Raw genomic sequence first — 18449 nt, 5'->3', positions numbered from 1 at the left:
GAGAAAAAATACAGTATAGCTCTTTCAAAGTGTTCCCTTCTCAGGTTCTTTTGTCTGCAGATTGCGTTTCACTCCTACTGTCCATTCATCCATTCATCTAACTCACTCAGCACTTACTGAGCACCTGTTTTGTACCAGGGATTGTGCTGAGGGCTAGAGATACACAGCCCTATGCAGTGCTTCTCAAATGTGTTCCCCATGTATCGCCGAAGGTATCTGCCAAAAGGCAGATTCTGGGGCGTCACCCTCGGTCTACTCACTCTCTAGGGGTGGAATCCAAGACTCTGCATTTTAAGAAGCTCCCCCATTTTTTGTTTTTGTTTTTTAATCCCAACTAAAAATTTAGAACCACTGAGTGGAAAAGAGGCAGGTAAATGAAATTTACAACTCCAAGAAAATGTTTTGATTGCTAATGCATTGATAATTTAAGCACAAAACGCTACAAAATAACACTTGGGTCATAGAGGTAAGAAAGAGTCCTCTAGAGGAAGTCAGGCGTACACAGAAAATTAGACAAACTACAGTTCTCCGGAATAAGACATTCAAGCAAAGGCCACCCTGTGTAAGACGTGCGCGAAAAACAGTGCCGTGTGTGGAAACGGCACTAAGTATGCTATGAGTGTTGTGTTGCCTGAGGCTGCTTGGAGCTTGGAGGTCTGAATGCGAGAAAACCGTAGGAACTGGTTGTCTGGCAGGTTTTATCCCAACCCAGGAGCGGGTTCCCTCATTCCTCACGCAGTTCTTAATTGCATTCGGATTTGTGGGTGGAGCATTGAGCTGGCGCACGTAGAACCGGGACCCAGACACATGCGCAGTGTGTAACCTCGAAGCCAAAAGGGAGATGATTGAGGGCAAGATTTTTCTGTTACCAAGACTTCCCTTACGCAAATCCAGCAACGCTGGCTGTCCTCGTTTCTGGCCAGGGAATCTTACATCTCTTAATGTAATCTCACCGTTCCTTCTGGGCCACGCCAGTAAGTCGGCTGCCAGTACTCAACATGGCGGCAGGTCCCGAAGCGGCGCAATCCGCCTATGGGCCTCCTACTCGGGGGGCGGGGCTCTCCGCCGGGGCGAGAGCCTGGGGGGCGGGGTCTGGGCCGCGGCCGGGTGCTGGGCTCCCGCCCCCGGCCGGACCTTAGTGGCTGCATCTCCCGCTCCGGCGCTGAGGATCACGCTGGAAATCGCGGGAGCCGAGCGTGGTGAGGTGGGGCCTCAAGGGCAGGCGGGAGGTGCCCGGGTTAACGGTCCGAGGCCCAGAGACGCGCCTGCGAAGGGCGCCTTGTGGAATCCCGTTCGAGCAGCGGCTTCCCGTTCCCCGGGAGGGATCCGAGGCCCAGAGAGGGTCTAGGACCCTTCCTAGGGATTCCGGCCCCTTGCCTCCGCGTCCACCACTCTGGGCTCCAATTCGCGCAGAAAGGGATCTTCCAAACCCTCGTATCCAACAGCTGCGAGTCCGGGGGTGTCAGGAAAAGGCGCTGTGCTCTGCTGCGCGCGTCTCGCTCCCGCCTCCCAGAATTTTGCGGCTCCCTCTGCCCTTGGGGCTTTGCACGTGATCTGTCCTAAAGCCCAGTCGCATCTGCGCCCAGCTCCGGAACTCTGGTTCTTCGCGACCCAACTCAGATATCGCGTCCTTGGAAACCTTTCCCAACCGCTTTCTGCAGGCGCTGTTAATCCCGCTGCTTGGTTTTTTTGAACTCGTTGCACGGAGTTATTCTTCCTGCCCCTCTTGTACAGCCGTGCACTTGGGGCGTTATGCCTTGCCTTTTTCATCTCTATATTCCAGAGTATGGCACATGATGATGTTAATAATATTTCCTAAATAGTCACGAAGCGTCAAGTGCTACTAAATGCGTTACATATGAAGGCCTATTTAGTCCTCACAGCAATTTCATAAAGTGGGTTCTATATCTTCACATTTTATGCATGAAGAAACAGGCATTCGTGGATCATTTTGCCTAGAGTTCCACAACTAATTAGTGAGTGGAGCTGGGAAATGCATGCTAGGCTGTGTGTCCCCAGAGCTTGTGATAATTTTACTGGATTGCCTTTGGGTTCGATAAATATCTATTGAATTGGTTTTTATTTTAACCCCATGTGTTACAGGGGCCACGGTTATGATGTGCATTTGACTGAGAGAGCTTGGAAAGGAGAATTAATGTTCCCAAATATTTAGAGTGAGTTTGTGACAAAATCCGGGCTAGAACCTACTGCCAGTACTCTGTTCCTAAAGGCACATCTACCTTTCTTTGCTCCTTTTCCATCAGAGAGCTGCAGACCAAGACCTCATCATTTCACGGCCTTTAGAAAGTACCCCTCAGAGCTGTGATTTCATATTTCATGATTTAGGAGGCAGCTTAATGTAATGGATTAAGTCTAGAGTTTGGAAGCAGATTGGGGTTTCATGTTTGCTCGGCTACCAATCATTTATATCCCTTCCATTTTTGAGCCTCATTTTTCTTGTCTGCAAAATGAAGACAATGACCTTATCTCAGAGGTTTTTTTGTGTGTGTGAAAATTGCAAATAATTGTTTTGAGAGAGTAAAGTGCTATGTAAGCTACATGGTCTGTTTTTTAACTTTAGAATGTTATAGAGCTGTGAGCGTTTTGTAGGACCATTGGTGATGTGGATCATGTTACCTAATTCCCTTACATTCTTTCATTCAGTCAGTCAAATATTTAATGAGTACCTGCTATATACCAGGCACTGTTTTAGGAGCTGGGAATATAGCAGTCAATAAAACTATTCTTGTACTTGGCAAATTTACATTCTTATAAGTATATTACACAATAATCAGATAGGGACAGATAACACATGGTAAGGTAAATAGAAATACCAATGTGTGTGGAGGGGTGGTGGTATTTTATATTTGGTGGTTAGGGAACAACTTTGGAGAAGGTGACACTTGAACAGAGATCTGAACGTGGTAAGGGAGCAAGCGAATCAAGAAGAGAACTGGAGGAAGAGGCTCAGAGATGAGTGGGTGGCTTGGTGTGTTGCAAGCACGCAGCAAGGAGGGCTGTATGGCAGGAGCAGAGTAGGAAATGGAATTAATTAACGACTGGAGGCTGGGATCAAATAATTAGGAGCCAGTAGGCCATGAGGATGGGTTTGGTTTTTCCTCTGAGTAGCCATTGGAGGGTTCTGAGTTGCATAATCTGTCACTGTTTTAAAAGGATCACTCCCTGATTACTCTGTTGAGAAGGAACAAATTCCAACAGTCTAGGAAGCTTTCGCAGTAATGCAAATGTATTAATTCTCTATTGCCGGGCAAGAAATCACCCCCAAATTTAGCGGCTTGAAATAGCAGTTGTTATCTCATACAGTTGTGGATTAGAAATCTAGGAGTGGGGCACAGTCGGGTTAAGCCTCCGACTCTTGGTTTTGGCTCAGGTTGTGATCTCGGGGTTGTGGGATCCAGCCCTGCATCGGGGCTCCTTGCTTGGGATTCTCTCTCCCACTCCCTTTGCCCCTCCCGCTCTTGCTCTCTCTCTCTCTCAAAATAAATAAATCTTTAAAAAAAAAAAAAGGAATCTAGGAGCAATTTAGCTGGGTGTTTATGGCTTAGGATCTGTCGGGAGATGGTAGTCAGGTTGATGGCTGTTCTACTCCCAGGATGTTTCCTTACTGCTGGGCCTTTCCATGGAGCTGTCTGAGTGTCCTCAGGACATGGTGAAGAGAGAGAGAGAGGCCATAGTGCCTTTTATGAACTTTTCTTGGAAGTCATTTCTACTTTATTCAGCTTCATTAACTTTATTCCAGTTCCTACTCAAGGAGAGAGAATAGGCTGTGCCTCTTGAAGGAAGAAATATCAAAGAATTTGTGGGCGTACCTTAAAGCCACCACACCAGGCAAGAGAAAGTGGGTTGGCTCAGGATGGTGGCCGGGCGGCGGGCGGGGGGGGGGGGTGGAAAAAATAATGGGATCTGGTAGAGCCAACAGGATTTGCCGATAGATTGGTTACAGGTTGTGGGAGAATGGAGTAAATATGACCATAGGCTTTGGGCTTGAGCAGCCAGAAGAATGGAATTGCCATATACTGAAACGGGGAAGATTGGAGGAGCAGAAGTTCATTTTTGGACAGGTTAACTTTGAGGTGCTTGTTAGACACCCACGTGGAGAAGTTAAATAGGTGTCTGGACTTAGTCTAGGAGTGTGAAGTTCCAGAGGGAAGCGTGGCCTGGAGACCTAACACGGGGAGTCATGGGTGTTTAGGTGCTATTTTAAGTCATGCAACTGGATGAGGTTGCCCCAGAAATGAATGTAGATGGAGGAGAGGCCGGAAGCCTGAGCCCCGGGGCCTCCAACCTTGTTGGGGAGATGAGAAACCAGCAAAGGAGACTAAAGGGAGAGGCCAGAGAGGTGGGAGAAGAAAAGGGAGAGGCCCCACATGGGAGATTTATGGAAGGGGCCGCAAGCTATTTTTTTTTTGGTTCCCAAGAACCAAAAAAAAGAATTCATATAAAATATTCCAGATAAATCAGTTTTAATCTTCATCTTCCTCCTCTCCCTCATCCTGGTTCATCTGGAAGTAACACAATCAATCACATAGATTATTCCCCTTCAAATATTTTGTGGTGGGATATTTCAAATACCTTTTGGAAAAAGGCTCCTCAGAAGTTACAGTAATCTTGCGCTTGGTTACCCTCCACGGAGATTCCCAGCTTTTCCATTCACTTTGATTCTCCCTTGAAGAAATGGCTCAAAATTGGCAGCATCCATGATTTCATCTTCTACAAGTTGAGTAAACCTCAGGACTCGCTTTTTTTTTTTCTGCAACCCCCCCACGAGCGTTTTCACGGGTGCCATGGCATAGTGGAGGCAGAATACATGCTAATTTTTTGTGTGTGGAATGAGAAACAGAAATTGTCTCTGCAGACAAACATACATAGTTTCTTTGCTCAGGAAGTAAAAAGTGTTGTGCCCTCAAGCATTTTCCCTTTTTTGCTGTAAGTGACAGATTCTATTTCATGATACTAGTCCCATCCCAGTCCTTGCAGTATATACACCTCCAAGTCTAGGTGGTGTTGCTTCTATTTTATTTTATTTTATTTTTTATTTTTTTATTTTTTTTAAGTCTCATGCGTTTGTGTTTTTTTTTTTAAGATTTTATTTATTTATTTGACAGAGAGAGAGAGAGAGCACAAGTAGGCAGAGCGGCAGGCAGAGGGAGAGGGAGAAGCAGGCTCTCCGCCGAGCAGGGAGCTGGACGTGGGGCTCGATCCCAGGACCCCAGGATCATGACCTGAGCCGAAGGCAGCCACTTAACCGACTGAGCCACCCAACCGCCCCTTTATTTTATTTTTTAAAGATTTTGTTTATTTGACAGAGAGAGACACAGCGAGAGAGGGAACACAAGCAAGGGGAGCGGCAGGCAGAGGGAGGGCGGGGAGCCCGATGCGGGGCTCGATCCCAGGACCCTGGGATCACGACCTGAGCCGAAGGCAGACGCCTAACAACTGAGCCACGCAGGCGCCCCAGTATTGCTTCTATTTTAAACTTTATTTAAATACTCCTTTTGGAGTATTTCCAAATACTAAACTAATTTAGTAAGGGGAACTAAACATAATGTATATCACTCTTCTGTTAGGTTCCACCCTAGGTTCAGAGGTTACTGCTCCTTCCCATCTGGTTCTTAGCAAAAGGAGGCCAGTCTTGCTCATGTCTGTATCATGGTGGCAGACTGCCAGGAACTGAGCTCCAATTCATAAGCATTTATGGGATAAGTTAATACATAAAAGAAGTGAATCGTTTTCCTTTTTCTGTCTATTCAGTGCTTTACAGTTTACAGAACATGCTGACATCCATTATCTCACGTGAATGCGATCCATGCTGTTACCATTTGCCAGCTACTGACCTTTTCCTTTGCTGGGGGGACACTGAAACCTACTTTTCTTTTGGCGCTCTGCTAGTTTGTTCTCTGGGAGATCTGACAGAGTGTTAATAAAACAGTGCTGAAGTGCATCTGGAGGAAACTCAAAACTAAATCTCAATTTCAGAATGCTTTTGATGTCATTTTTCTCTGTGCGTTCCCTCTTTTTCTTCTAGTTTTAATGAACTTAAGTTTTATGGGGATTTTTTTTGTTTTGTTTTGATCGTAAAACACTTCAAATCATTTTTAAGATAAACTATTTTTAGGACAATATTAGATTTATAGAAAAATTGCATAATACAGAGAGTTCCCATATGCCCTACACCCCATTTCCCCTGTTAGTAATATCTTACATTTGTATGGTACATTTGCTACAATTCCAAATCATTTTTTGAGGTAAATGGAGCATATAAATAAAACATGAACAAAATGAAGTTACTGCATTTCTGGAGGCCTCAGTTTCCTTATCTGTAAAATGGGAGGATTGGACTAAATTTTTAAATAGCTCTAAAATTTTTAAGTTATCTGAAGTAAAATAATCATATAATTCTAATATAATTCCACTTCTTGACTGGAATATTACTATCACCTTCCCAAATAATGTATACATGTTAACACCGGCCTTTTTTTAAAAAAGATTATTTATTTGAGAGAGCACACATGCACAAGCAGGGGGAAGGGCAGAGGGAGAGGGAGAGAGGAAGCCGACTCTGTGCTGAGTGCAGAGCCCAACGCGGGGCTCGATCTCACAACCCGTGAGATCATGACCTGAGCTGAAACCAAGAGTCGGACACTTAACTGACTGAGCCACACAGTCACCCCTCCATGTTAACAGCGGCCCTAGCCTCATCCTAAGAGATGGTTTAGTATGAGAATTCTGGGGACTGTGGCAGAGCTGCCTGTGGGGGTAGTAGGTTGAACTATATGACATTACCATTTTTGTAGGTTAAAAAATGGGCAAATATTAGCAATTTTGTATGGTTCAATCAAACATTGGGGGGTAGGAACTCCAAGGAGGGAGAGGGAGCCCTTGGCACCTCTGAGACTCCCAGTGCGTGCAAAAGCCCAGCGCCAGCCCTCACGGTATCAGGAGAGAAAGGGCCCATCAGGTCCCCTGAAGCAGCTCAGAGCTACTTTTGCTGCCGGCAGTGTTGGCAGCAAGAGTGGTTTCCCAGCAGGGTTGTGCCTCCTTCGCAGGCAGAGACTGAGCCAGCATTTCTCAGAGCCACGGTGAGCTGGTTGACACAGCCGTGGTGGAAAGGAAGGGCAGAAAAGGAGGATTTTTGGAGTGTGGGGGAAGACTGCATTCACCCGGGTCAGAGGCTAGGAAGAGGCAGCCTGGGGTATTGGTGCCACCCTACTCCTGCTGCTTTCTGCACTTTCCTTATGCGCTACTACAGGCTCTTCTGTTGTCCAGGAGGTAATGTAAATTAGTAAACGGAGTTTTCCTCCATAACTCTTACAAGAAAAGCAACAGCACAAGTGCAATGATAAATGACAACTAAAATCTGCTATCAGTGTGAGGGAGAGAATAGGAGGGGGCGGGTGGGGAGGTGAGGGCAGGGGGAGACCAGTGAACCAGAGAGCATATGCCCTCTCTAAGGGGGCAAACACTTCACAGAGTGGTGGTTTTTGCAGCTGGTTGTTGCCTTGTAGGAATGCGGGTCACGGGTCACTGGGTATTCTGATTTTCCAAAGGAGTCAGAAATAAGAATTTTTTTTTTTTAAGATTTATTTATTTATTTATTTGAGAGAGAAAGTGCACGTGCACAAGTGGGAGGGGCAGGGAAAGGGAGAGAGAATCCAAAGTGGACTCCGAGCTGCGTGCAGAGCCGGGCTCGGGGCTCAATCCCACAACCCTGAGATCTTGACCTGAGCTGAAACCAAGAGTCAGCCCCTCAACCATCTGTGCTACCCAGGCACCCCCAGAAATAAGAATTTTTGTACACTTGATCTTAGCCAAAAGGCCGAGAAGCGATGAGAAATAAGAATTTTTGTATGCATTCTCCCAGTGGTAAATGTTTGTACCTAATTTGAATTTTTTTTTTTTAAGATTTTATTTATTTATTTATTTGACAGAGAGAGAAGACAGTGAGAGAGGGAACACAAGCAGGGGGAGTGGAGGGGGAGAAGCAGGCTTCCCACTGAGCAGGGAGCTCGACGCAGGGCTCGATCCCAGACCCCTGGATCATGACCTGAGCCGAAGGCAGATGCTTAACCTAACCCTAACCCTAACCCTAACTCTAACTGAGCCACCCAGGCACCCCCCTAATTTGAATTCTTAAAAGCTTGACATGGGCCACATAATGGTTGAAAAGAACCAGCAGGCCTCATTTGTAACCTCTGCTAAGGGTTTAGATCTGCCTGGAGTGAGGCCCACATGCATTTCTTCAACGTACTAATGACCGAAATGAATTAGACAGCTTCTGCTTTTGAGGAATTCACAGATCAGTAGAGAAGATAAACAATAATGATAAAATGTAATATAGTCATTAGGCTCTCTCTATTATATACACAGTTATACATATAAATATCACATAGATATGATATATATATGTGTAATGTCATGTATGTAGCTATAAAAGTGATCAACTCTTCCTGGGTACATCTGGGATGACATGATAGGAGGTGGCATTTGAGCCAGGATGTAGGAAGTCAACAGTTTGGTGCATTAAAGGAATTTGGGGCCCCTGAAACTCCCACTGTATATGCAAATGTTAGATTTGCATTTGCTGTATATACTACTTTCTTCAGATGTTCACACTGATGGGCTGCTGGCTGGACCAAGAGGGCAGCTCTAATATTCTATTATCTTGATAGGTAATTGGGAAAACAAATATTCCTTAACCCTTCTGGTGGGTGTCTCATGTTTCAGGGTTAATAAAATAAGAACTCTAACCTACCCACCTCCTCCCAGGTTATCATGTATTTTAGAGGCCTCAGAAACTCAGAGGTCACGTGGCTGGAAGCCCTCATCTTTGGAGGAGGGCCTGAAAGGGCAATGGTATGTCCGAGATCCCAGAGCCCATTAGAGGCAGAGCTTGAATTGGCACCCCAGACTCTTCCTGACCACCATGCCTCCCCCTCTACTATGTCTCTCCCAAGCTCTCTGCTTAGGCTGGTGTCCCTCCCTCTCCGTCTCCCCTCTGCCCCTGTGGGTGGTGCGTTGCCCTGTTTTCGCCCAGCCCCTGCTGGGTGAGGAGGTTTGCTATCCTACTGAAGCTGATTCCTTCCGCTGCGCCCCCCCCCCACACACACCCCCACTCTCTTAATGGGTCCCGGGCCTGAAATACCTGCTACTCTGTTTCTTCGTCAGAGAGTCAGACTTGCTTGTATTCAAATCCCTAATCGACAGAATGCCAACTGTACGAACTTGGACAACTTGTTTAACCTTTTAAATTTCCTAACTGAGGTTTAACCTTTGTAAGCTTCGGTTTCTTCATCCAGGTACAAAGAGTTATAATATTACCTATGCTGAAGTGTGATAGGAAGGCATTGGAAGGTTCCAAGATTCTTGTGATGACAAAATGACCTCGTACGGGTAAAGCACTTAACTGTGACTGACCTGTAGACATACTTGACAAGGATTAACTGTGGTGATGATGATTCACACAGTTCCAAGACCACCGGATTGGGTTAAATGCCCCTCCACTGCTTTCCCTTGCTGTCCTGCAATGTCTCTGTTATGATTACACAGACTACATTGTGTTGTGATTGTGTCTTTCCCCCCTACTAGATTAGAAACGCCTTCAGTGATTCCTTCCACAGATGATTAGGCACGGTGCCAGGCACCAAGGGTAGGTGGTAAACCAGTCACTCTTGGTCTAGTGCAGAGTTCCAGAAGGCGTGCCAGAAAACACTGGTCCCTTAGCACCCCCCCCTTAGAGATTAGGGTCCATGTTAGTATTTTAAAGGCTCTGATGGGTCCTGTGGTAAAGGAACCCATTTACTTTGCCCAACCCAGCTTTGCCAGACCTAGTGAGTATTTGATGAGTAAATTTGAATCACTTACACATTCCTTTCAGCTCTTCTGTGTGCTTTGGTCCCCAGCTCAAGAGGAGGCCCAAGTGGCACAGCAATGATTAGAGACCTTACTGGGAGTGAGCAGCCTCTGGCTGGATAGGGGCCTGTGGGCTTACCTGTCTGGTGCTCCCATGGAGACGGGAGGCCCTGAGTTGAACAGTATGAAGCCCCACACACTGCAGCTGGTGCTGGAGGAGCAAGTACTGGCGCTACAGCAACAGATGGCGGAGAACCAAGCAGCCTCCTGGCGGAAGCTGAAGAGCTCCCAGGAGGCCCAGCAGAGGCAAGCAAGCCTCGTGAGGAAGCTGCAGGCCAAGGTGAGGCAGCGGCCTTTGCAGGGAGGCAGAGAACACGGCCGAGTGCTAGGTGCTGAGTGGGATAAGGGTTCCAGGAGACAGAGCCTTGTGGTGGGAATGCCCCTAAACAGCCCCTCCTGTGATGCTCACAACTACTCCGTGAGAGATCTGTCCTGTTGCTTTTAAAGATGGCAGTCACAAGGGCTAAATGAGTTGTCTGTGTTTGCTCTCCTCAGCTAGAGCTAGGACCTGGCCCTGTATTTTCTGGTTCCAAAGCCTCTAATCTTACCTCTCCAATACCACAGGCATAGAGAGAGTATTATTAACCGACCAAATCGAAACGACAAGATGTTATGGCCTTACCCCACTGTTATCACCCAGACTCTGTTCACAGCAGGTTTGCCCCAAATCCTCCCAGGCCTTTGGTTTGGGGCTGTGTGTACCAGCCATGACCGTCACCCACACCCTGCTCTGTTTGCTTCAGGTGTTGCAGTACCGGAGCTGGTGCCAAGAGCTGGAGAAGCAGCTGGAAGCCACCGGGGTGAGTGAGGCTGTTTTGTGTTCCCCGGAGTCCTCAGTGACTATACCTGTAAGGAAGGCCTTGTTTGCTGACTGAGGGAGGTTGGGGTATGATAAGGCCATGTTTGGTGGAAGCCTCTCTCTCTTCAGCCCCTGGGAGCTTTATCACACAGATACTTTCATTGGATTGGCTATTCCAGGCCTGTCAAGATGCCAACCCTTGGCTCTCTGAGGACAAAATGCAGCTTCAAGAGATTTAATCAGACTGGAAAGGATGTGGAATCAGAGGAAAGAAATGCATTTTTCCTCCAGAAGGTGTCACTGTTTATCTGTCTTAGATGTGGGCCTTAGCAGGCCTAAACATGTCTGTGGCAGAGGATTTAGTTGTGCCGTTGGCTGGGTAGAACTGGCTTTGGAAAACACATTGCCTTTGTTCCAGCTCCCTCTCGGCACCTTCTCAACGTTACCCTCAGAAAAGTTCTCTCAAAGGAAGGGAAGAACCAAAACTTACTGAGCACCATTCTGTGTAGGCCAGGCACCGTTAGGCATTATCGTATATAATGACATAACTCAATCTATGAGGCAACTTTCTGAAAGGAATGGTGTCTCCTTCATTTTGTAGTGAAGACTTTGTGGCTCAGAGAAGTTGAATAACTTCCTGAGGTCCAAAATGTAGTGTAGTAGAACTCAAGGCCGTTAGTGAAAGCTCTATCTTAGGCTTCTTGGGTTGAAAGCTCTTTTCACTACCCAACGCCATCTTTCAGGAGATGTGTCCAGTTTTGGAGAAGGGGATGCAGTGGATTTAACTTCAGGATGGAATGATTGAGAAAAGAGGCATACTGCTAACAGCTAACACAGGCGAGGAGGAATAAAAAGATAGCAGGCGGCTGCAGAAGGGGGCATCAGGGGACTGGTCTGAATGGTGTTCTCCTTGGAGGTAAATAAGGCTTGTTTCTGTCTGGCGAAGGGACCAACCCCTCAGAGGTGGGAAAGCGTGGAGGATCCGAACCTGGAGCAGCTGTTGGTCCGATTGGAGGAGGAGCAACAGAGGTGATCAACCCCAAGTTCTCTGGCAGGGGCGATTCTGGTGGCCTGTGGGTCGAGAAGGCGGAGGGGGCACCTACGCCCTGAGCACTAACGGGGCTCAAACCACAGACCTCAGCCTTAGCCCTCCAATTCCTGGCAATGGAAAATTCCAGTGTTTGTCATCTTACTCCAAGAGGTCCAATGGTAGGATTAAGCCTTTATTTTGCACTTGCTCCTGCCCCTCCCCAGTGCAGGTGTGAGAGTCTAGCAGAGGTGAACACCCAGCTTCGACTGCACATGGAAAAAGCTGACATGGTGAATAAAGCACTTCGGGAAGATGTGGAAAAACTGACAGTGGACTGGAGCCGAGCCCGGGATGAGCTAATGAGGAAGGAGAGCCAGTGGCAGATGGAGCAGGAGGTAGGAGGAACAGGAGGGCTTGCACTCTGGGGCCTGGTCCGTGCTGGAAAAGGGTACCTTCAGGACCTGGATGGAAGCTGAGCTGTGGCTAGGGTCCCTGGCTCTCCTCCCCACTCCGGCTGGTGGCTTTGCCCTGCTTTGGCTCTTATCTGACTTCTGTCCTTACCTGCCTCGTCGAGGTTTAGCTGGTAGGTGGCATGACACTCAGAGCAGCTCTGTTCCTGCCTGAGGGACTAGCTTCAGTTCTAGAAGGATCTGAAAGCTTGCTGACTCCCCTCTTCTGGAGGTCTACATATCTAGATGCTAAGGAGGTAGCTGTTGAAACTGAATGGGGAAGAAAGACCAGATACAGACCCTGGGGAGTTTTCAGATCCCAGTGCAAGGAAACAAATGTTTCCTGAGCCTTTGCTGGGTGCCAGGTACTATGCTAGTCCTCATTGTAAGTCTGTGGTAATAATGGCGGTAGCAGCTGCTGTTTATTTTTTTCTAATCAGCTCAGAGGAAGGTCATATGCCATCTCAAACCCTTTGACCTCTTGACTACCACTGCTAGCTTTATTAAATGCTTCAGTGTGACCTGAATACAGACACCTGTTCATAAGCTATCTCCCGTAAGTCCCTCCTGCCCTCCCCCGAGTAGTCAGGAGGAATCCAAGATTCCTGTGCTGGCAAAAGACAGCCCTCTGCCCTTTAATGTGACCTGGGTTTCTGAATACACAGTTCTTCAAGGGCTACCTGAAAGGGGAGCACGGTCGCCTTCTTGGTCTGTGGCGGGAGGTGGTGACCTTCCGACGTCACTTTCTGGAAATGAAGTCAGCTACTGACAGGTTAGTGTGGGGCTAAGAAGGGAGGTTTGCCCTGACCGATTCTAGACTTAGGACAGGGGGCTGCTGTGGAAGCAGGGGATGGGGGTGGGGGGGTGGAAGAGTGGATGGGGAGGGATGATGTTTTTGGATTCAGATGATTTTCCGCAGACCTGCTCCTCAGGCTTCACTGGGCCTGATCTCCATGCTCCCATCCCCACTGGAGTCCGCTCTTTCCTTGCTTATACTCAGAGACCTGACGGAGCTCAAGGCTGAGCATGTGAGGCTTTCAGGGTCCCTGTTGACCTGTTGTCTGCGCCTGACTGTGGGCGCCCAGTCTCGTGAATCTGATGGGTATGGGAGACTGGATGGGAGTGAGCCAACCCAGCTGCTGCTTCTACTAACCAAGACCCAGGAACTGGAGAAGGAAGCCCATGAAAGGACCCAGGAGTTAATACAGCTGAAGAGTCAGGGCGATCTGGAGAAGGCTGAGCTGCAGGATCAGTGAGTTGGACTGGGGTCCTGGGAAGAGGTTGCTGAGGGTGTTGACTCTCATAGGGAGATAGAGCTGGTGGGGGTTGGGGGTTGTGAAGAGCGTTCCTCCCAGCAGAGGGGAAGGAGAGGTGCCAGACAGAGTCTAGTTTGGAACCCAGTGCCATATGGGGCCATGTCACTGCCCTCTGCCCTCAGACTGTCTTGCAGCTCAGTTTCTCGCCTGTTGATTTATACAGCTATAGCTGTGACCTACGCTGTCAACACCACCCTACTCCCATTCCCAGAGCAGCCAGGCTCATCCATGCTTCCCTGCCCTGGTACATGCTGACTTAGGCTGGACGCCTCCCTCCCTTCTGCCTCCACCTTATCCTTCAAGGCATGGTTCTGAGAAGCCTTCTCTGACCTCAGTAGGCTGTTAAATTTCTGTGCCCTGGTGTAGTCTTTTGACCTGCTTGTTACAGTATTAATCTCACTGTTTCTCTCTGATTATTTAGCTTTTTATTTTGGGTTAGTTTTTTTTTTTTTTGGATTATGACAAAATAGATTTTTTAATAATAATAGTAAGAACAAGGACCTAAGCAAAGAGCCCCACTTGAATTTCTGGGCGGGTTTGGGCTAGGGTTGTGTCACCACCTATTGGTGGTGTATGTAAATGGCAGTTTGTTTTGGGTTGGGTTGGGAAGGCACTGGGAACTTAAGGACAGAGACCATGGCTCAGTAAGCCTGTGTCTCTGGTGCTTTGCGCTTCATCTGCCGTATAGTAACATTCAATGAATGTTTGTTGAAAGATACAATGATTAAACGAATGGCCATACAGTGATGAAGGCTATTAGAGATGGTACAAAATAAAATTATTAAGACTTTGAAAAAAAAAAGAATTTTAACTCCTGAATAACATTCGTTCAAGAAATATTTATTTAGGGGCACCTGGCTGGCTCAGGAGAGCATGCAACTCTGGATCTTGGGGTCATGTGTTTGAGCCCCACACTGGGTGTAGAGATTACTTAAAAAAAAAAAATCTTAAAAAATAAATATTTATTTAGCTACCCATATAATACCAGGCATTGAGCTCCAGGGTATAGCATTAGGTGATAGTTGTATGATGCTTTCCCTGAACTTTGAAGTCAATATCACAGAGGTTGACCATAATCTCCCCCAAATTGCCCCTCCATTTTCCTTATCAGAGACCCTTGGGCTGGAGGGACGTTGGGACTGTCCCATTTGGCAACTCTGGTATTCTTATTGGCTTCAGGGTGCTTGACTTCAAGATCAAGCGGGGCCTGGAAGGGCCTGGTCCAGGGCTTTCCTTCAGCTCTTGGGCCCCCAAACACGAGTTCCAGCCTTGAGATGTGGTAAATCCCTGCATGTGTCTGAGTGGCTTTTGACTCCTCCCCTTGCCCCCAGTTCAAGGCTATAGCATCATGTGGTATTCAGGGAGTGCAGGGGCTGGGGGTGCCCAGGGGTCTCTGGGGGGCTGCAGTGGGAGTGTCTGTTGGGGCTGGGGTGTGCTGCGTAGTAGCTCTGTCCATCTCAGTGGGCCGCCCGCATGACAGTGTTGTGTTCTTCTCTTCAGGGTGACCGAGCTCTCTGCTCTGCTGACCCAGGCTCAGAAGCAAAATAAAGATTATGAGAAGATGTTAGAGGCTCTGAGAGAGACAGTGGAGATCCTGGTACATGACCCTTTGTTCTGGAAAGGAGTTGGGAGTGGGCCTATAGGCTCCTTGTCCTTTATGGACAGATGATGCAGGATACCAGTTAAATATTCCTTGAATAAAAGCAAAAAAAAAAAATAAATGTTGGCTGAATATGAAAATTAATTAACTCATTCATTTATTCATTGATCAGTAAATACTGTGTACCATCCCTACTGTATTCCTGGGGAAACTACCGTGACGTGCGTGTGCAGTGTGTCCTCATCAGAGAGAGTGGGCCACGCGTTACGAGGCACACTGGCAAAGGATGGGGATGTGTGAGAGATTCAAAACCTAGTCCTATGGGAAACGACTGAGGAGTATGGCGACGGTCAGCCTGGAGAGAAAAGGGCTTGAGGAGGACATAATGGCTGCCATCACAGATCTGCAGGACTGACGTCAGGGGAAAGAGTTGGCTTAGTTAACGTTGTCCAGCCGGCACAGGCAGTGTTGGTGACCAGCAGCTACAGGCTGCTAGAGCTTGTCTAGCAGCAAGAGCTGCCTAGTAGTTGAGCAGCCTGTCTTGCGGAAGAGTGAGGTTTGTGCCCCTGGCTTCTCATCTGCCAGAGATGTTATCAGAGGGACTCTGTAAGGTTGGACTAGTTAAAACCTCTGACTTGATTGCACATGTCCTTTCGTTTCTAAGAATTTTCAGATCTCTCTCTTTAGGCAGATCCTGAATGACCACCTACATGCAAACCTCTAGTCTTCTTATCCAAGCCGGGATCAGCAGGGACTCAAGAGTTGTTGATACCTTTTTGTTTCCTTTTGGTCAGAAATTTGCAAATTCAAATGTCCACAGTGCTCAGATAATGCCAAAGAGTGCAGTGGGTTCAATTGTAAGGATTCTGATTGTCCAGCACTGTCATAGTTTTGAGTACAGTGGAGGACACTTGATTTCAATATTAAGGAAACGATGAGGCGTCATAGGGACCATGGGACCCCAAAAAATACATGTCTCCTCTGAAGGTGGCACCCACTGTTCAACCTCAGGAAATTATTGCCATGTAGGAATGGGGGCTGGTGTGGCCCATCTGTTAACTTTTTGAGAAAAGCCAGAAAGTCAGCGTTTCTCAATTCATAAAATCTCTTGAAATCTCTCAATTTATAAATGTTGGTTCAAGTTTTGTGCAGGCCAAAGAAAACATTGCTGCAGGTCTGTGTCTTCAGGCCTTCACTAACAACATGATCAGAAGGAACTGAGGAAATCTTGACTCTTCAGGTTCATTGCCAGCTCTGGGGCTAGGGGTTTCTCTGATCTAGCGTTAGGTCTCCAGCATTAATTCGCTGTTCGGAGACAACTGCCATCCTCCCTCCTATGATAGCTGACATTGATTATTTTCTTTGTGCCAGGCACTGTGTTCAGTAATTTACAAGCATCTTTTTCATTTAAGCCTCAACACAAACCTGTGAAGTAGTTGCTCTTAATTACTCCTTTTTTAAAGAGAAAAGCTCAAAGAAGCAGTTGCCTAAGGTTGCTAAGCTAGGACGTGATAGCGTAAGAACTCTAATCTAGGCAATCCAGTTTGGAGCTCTGATTCACTTACTCTGAGCTCTTACTCACCACATCACACTGTCCTCAGAGTCCTGAGACAACAGTAGCATTCACGTGTGGTCAGGGAAAAAGTAGGATTGACCGAAGAGACAGAATGAGATTCCGGTTGCTTTGGGGCCTGGAAGGGTAGATACTTCCGTGAGTTTGGCTCACAGCTCTATCTTGTTCCCTGTTCAGGAGGCAAATCATGCAGAATTAATGGAACGTGAGGCATCTCTCAGCAGGAATGCCCAAGAGGAGAAGCTGTCTTTACAGCAGGTGATCAGGGATATAACCCAGGTACTGGTAAGCCTTCTGTTTGCGGAAACCGGGTCGTGGCTCACGCCTCCGCAGGCCTCCATGTCCTCTTAGTTGTGCCTAGATTTTCACACTCGGAGATGTTTGGGCTTAGGGTCTTTGAGGAATGAGTTCTCTGAGTGTGTCCGAAGACTGACACCCTAAGGGGTAGCTAAGCATTCACATGGCGGCCCTGCCTGCGGGGACAGGCCCTCTTCATCACTGCCACCTGCAAGTCTCAGGCCAGTGGCTGGATTCTGGTCTTTGTTACGTCAGTATCCTCTCCTTTCTTCATTTCTTCATTTATTATTACCTCAGAGAGTGCTCTAGGCTTGTTGCTAGTCCTAGGTTTGGGTGACCAAAGGTGAGGAGCTGGAGGAAGCAATCCTTTTTGCTCTCAGATACCCTCCTCCCACCCGCAAGGGAGAGGATGTGAGAAGAAAAACATCAGGTTTGTCCAGGAGGTAGTGTTAATCTTCCATGTGGACTCTAGGCCTTGGTCAGTAGGGTAGCAACTCTGCTGTACTGGGTTTCAGGTCATGGTGGAAGAACGGGACAATATGGCCCAAGGCTGTGGTCAGGATTGCTCCTTGGAGTTGGACGCTAGTGGCCTCTCCTCGCAGTTTGATTCCCAGGACCCAGACAAGGCCCTTACTCTGGTGCGTTCGGTGGTGACTCGAAGACGCCAGGCTGTGCAGGTGAGGACCCCACCATTCCTCCTCAGCCACAGGTGTGGGTGTCTGAACTGATCTGTGCCCCAGGTACCCTCCTTGCCTGGACTGCCCCTTTCACTGTGTTGACCAATTATGAGGTGTTTGGTCAACACTCCCAAAGTACTCATTAGAATCTCTCAGTGTCTGCCCAGTTGTGCTTGTGGCTACTGGGCACACTCTGTGTGCCCTCTGGTACGCTTCACTTTGCGTGCCATCTTCATATAGCACTACACAAAGATAGGCAACCAGAGCCCTGGGAGACCATGGGTAAGTGTCCCCGACTCTGAGGGTCCCAGCCACACTTAACCATCTCTGTGACGGCCCCTCACCGCACATCTGAAGATGATGGACCCTGCGACTCCAGGCACCACCGAAGTCCAGTAATCTCTGATCCTCTGTCTTCTCGACTGGCCACACCTCTATTCTTAGCTTACCCTTGTACCAGCCCTCAGCCCCCTCGCCCAGCCCCACTCTCAGGCTTCTGACACCCCTCCTTCACTCTGCCCTCTTGCTCACCATCTCACTTCTGTCACTCTCCCTCCACAGGACCTGAGGCAGCAGCTTTTGGGCTGTCAGGAAGCTGTGAGCTCCTTGCGGCAGCAGCATAATCAGTGGGAGGAGGAGGGCAAGGCCTTGAGACAGCGGCTGCAGAAGCTCACCGGGGAGCGTGACACTCTGGCAGGGCAGACCGTGGACCTCCAGGGAGAAGTGGAGTCTCTCAGCAAGTGAGCAGGGGGCTGTTCATCCCCCCCCCACCCCGGCT

General features: G+C 48.0%; 1 protein-coding gene across 4 annotated transcripts in view; it reads left to right on the top strand.

Moving 5' to 3' along the window:
- The first annotated feature begins 336 nt into the window (after positions 1-336).
- CEP250 (centrosomal protein 250) overlaps positions 337-18449 on the top strand; it is a 46565-nt gene continuing 28452 nt past the window's right edge. Inside the window, exons 1-11 of one of the 4 annotated variants that reach the window (XM_073880503.1) lie at positions 337-1204; positions 9921-10210; positions 10674-10730; positions 11676-11758; positions 11989-12154; positions 12874-12980; positions 13209-13460; positions 15025-15121; positions 16875-16976; positions 17510-17671; positions 18233-18411. In XM_073880503.1, coding sequence (XP_073736604.1) covers positions 10025-10210; positions 10674-10730; positions 11676-11758; positions 11989-12154; positions 12874-12980; positions 13209-13460; positions 15025-15121; positions 16875-16976; positions 17510-17671; positions 18233-18411 — 1391 coding nt within the window. In that variant the 5' untranslated portion in view covers positions 337-1204; positions 9921-10024. Of the gene's footprint in view, positions 1205-9097; positions 10211-10673; positions 10731-11675; positions 11759-11983; positions 12155-12873; positions 12981-13208; positions 13461-15024; positions 15122-16874; positions 16977-17509; positions 17672-18232; positions 18412-18449 lie in introns of those variants that run through there. The other 3 variants (XM_025876448.2, XM_073880504.1, XM_073880505.1) reach the window with 3 other exon arrangements.

Source organism: Callorhinus ursinus, unplaced genomic scaffold, assembly GCF_003265705.2.
Source record: "Callorhinus ursinus isolate GAN/ISIS: 27379988/994484 unplaced genomic scaffold, GSC_fseal_2.0 scaffold38, whole genome shotgun sequence".
Classification (NCBI taxonomy): domain Eukaryota; kingdom Metazoa; phylum Chordata; class Mammalia; order Carnivora; family Otariidae; genus Callorhinus; species Callorhinus ursinus.
Note: the sequence above shows the minus strand (reverse complement) of the source record. Positions and strands in the feature narration are given on the sequence as shown.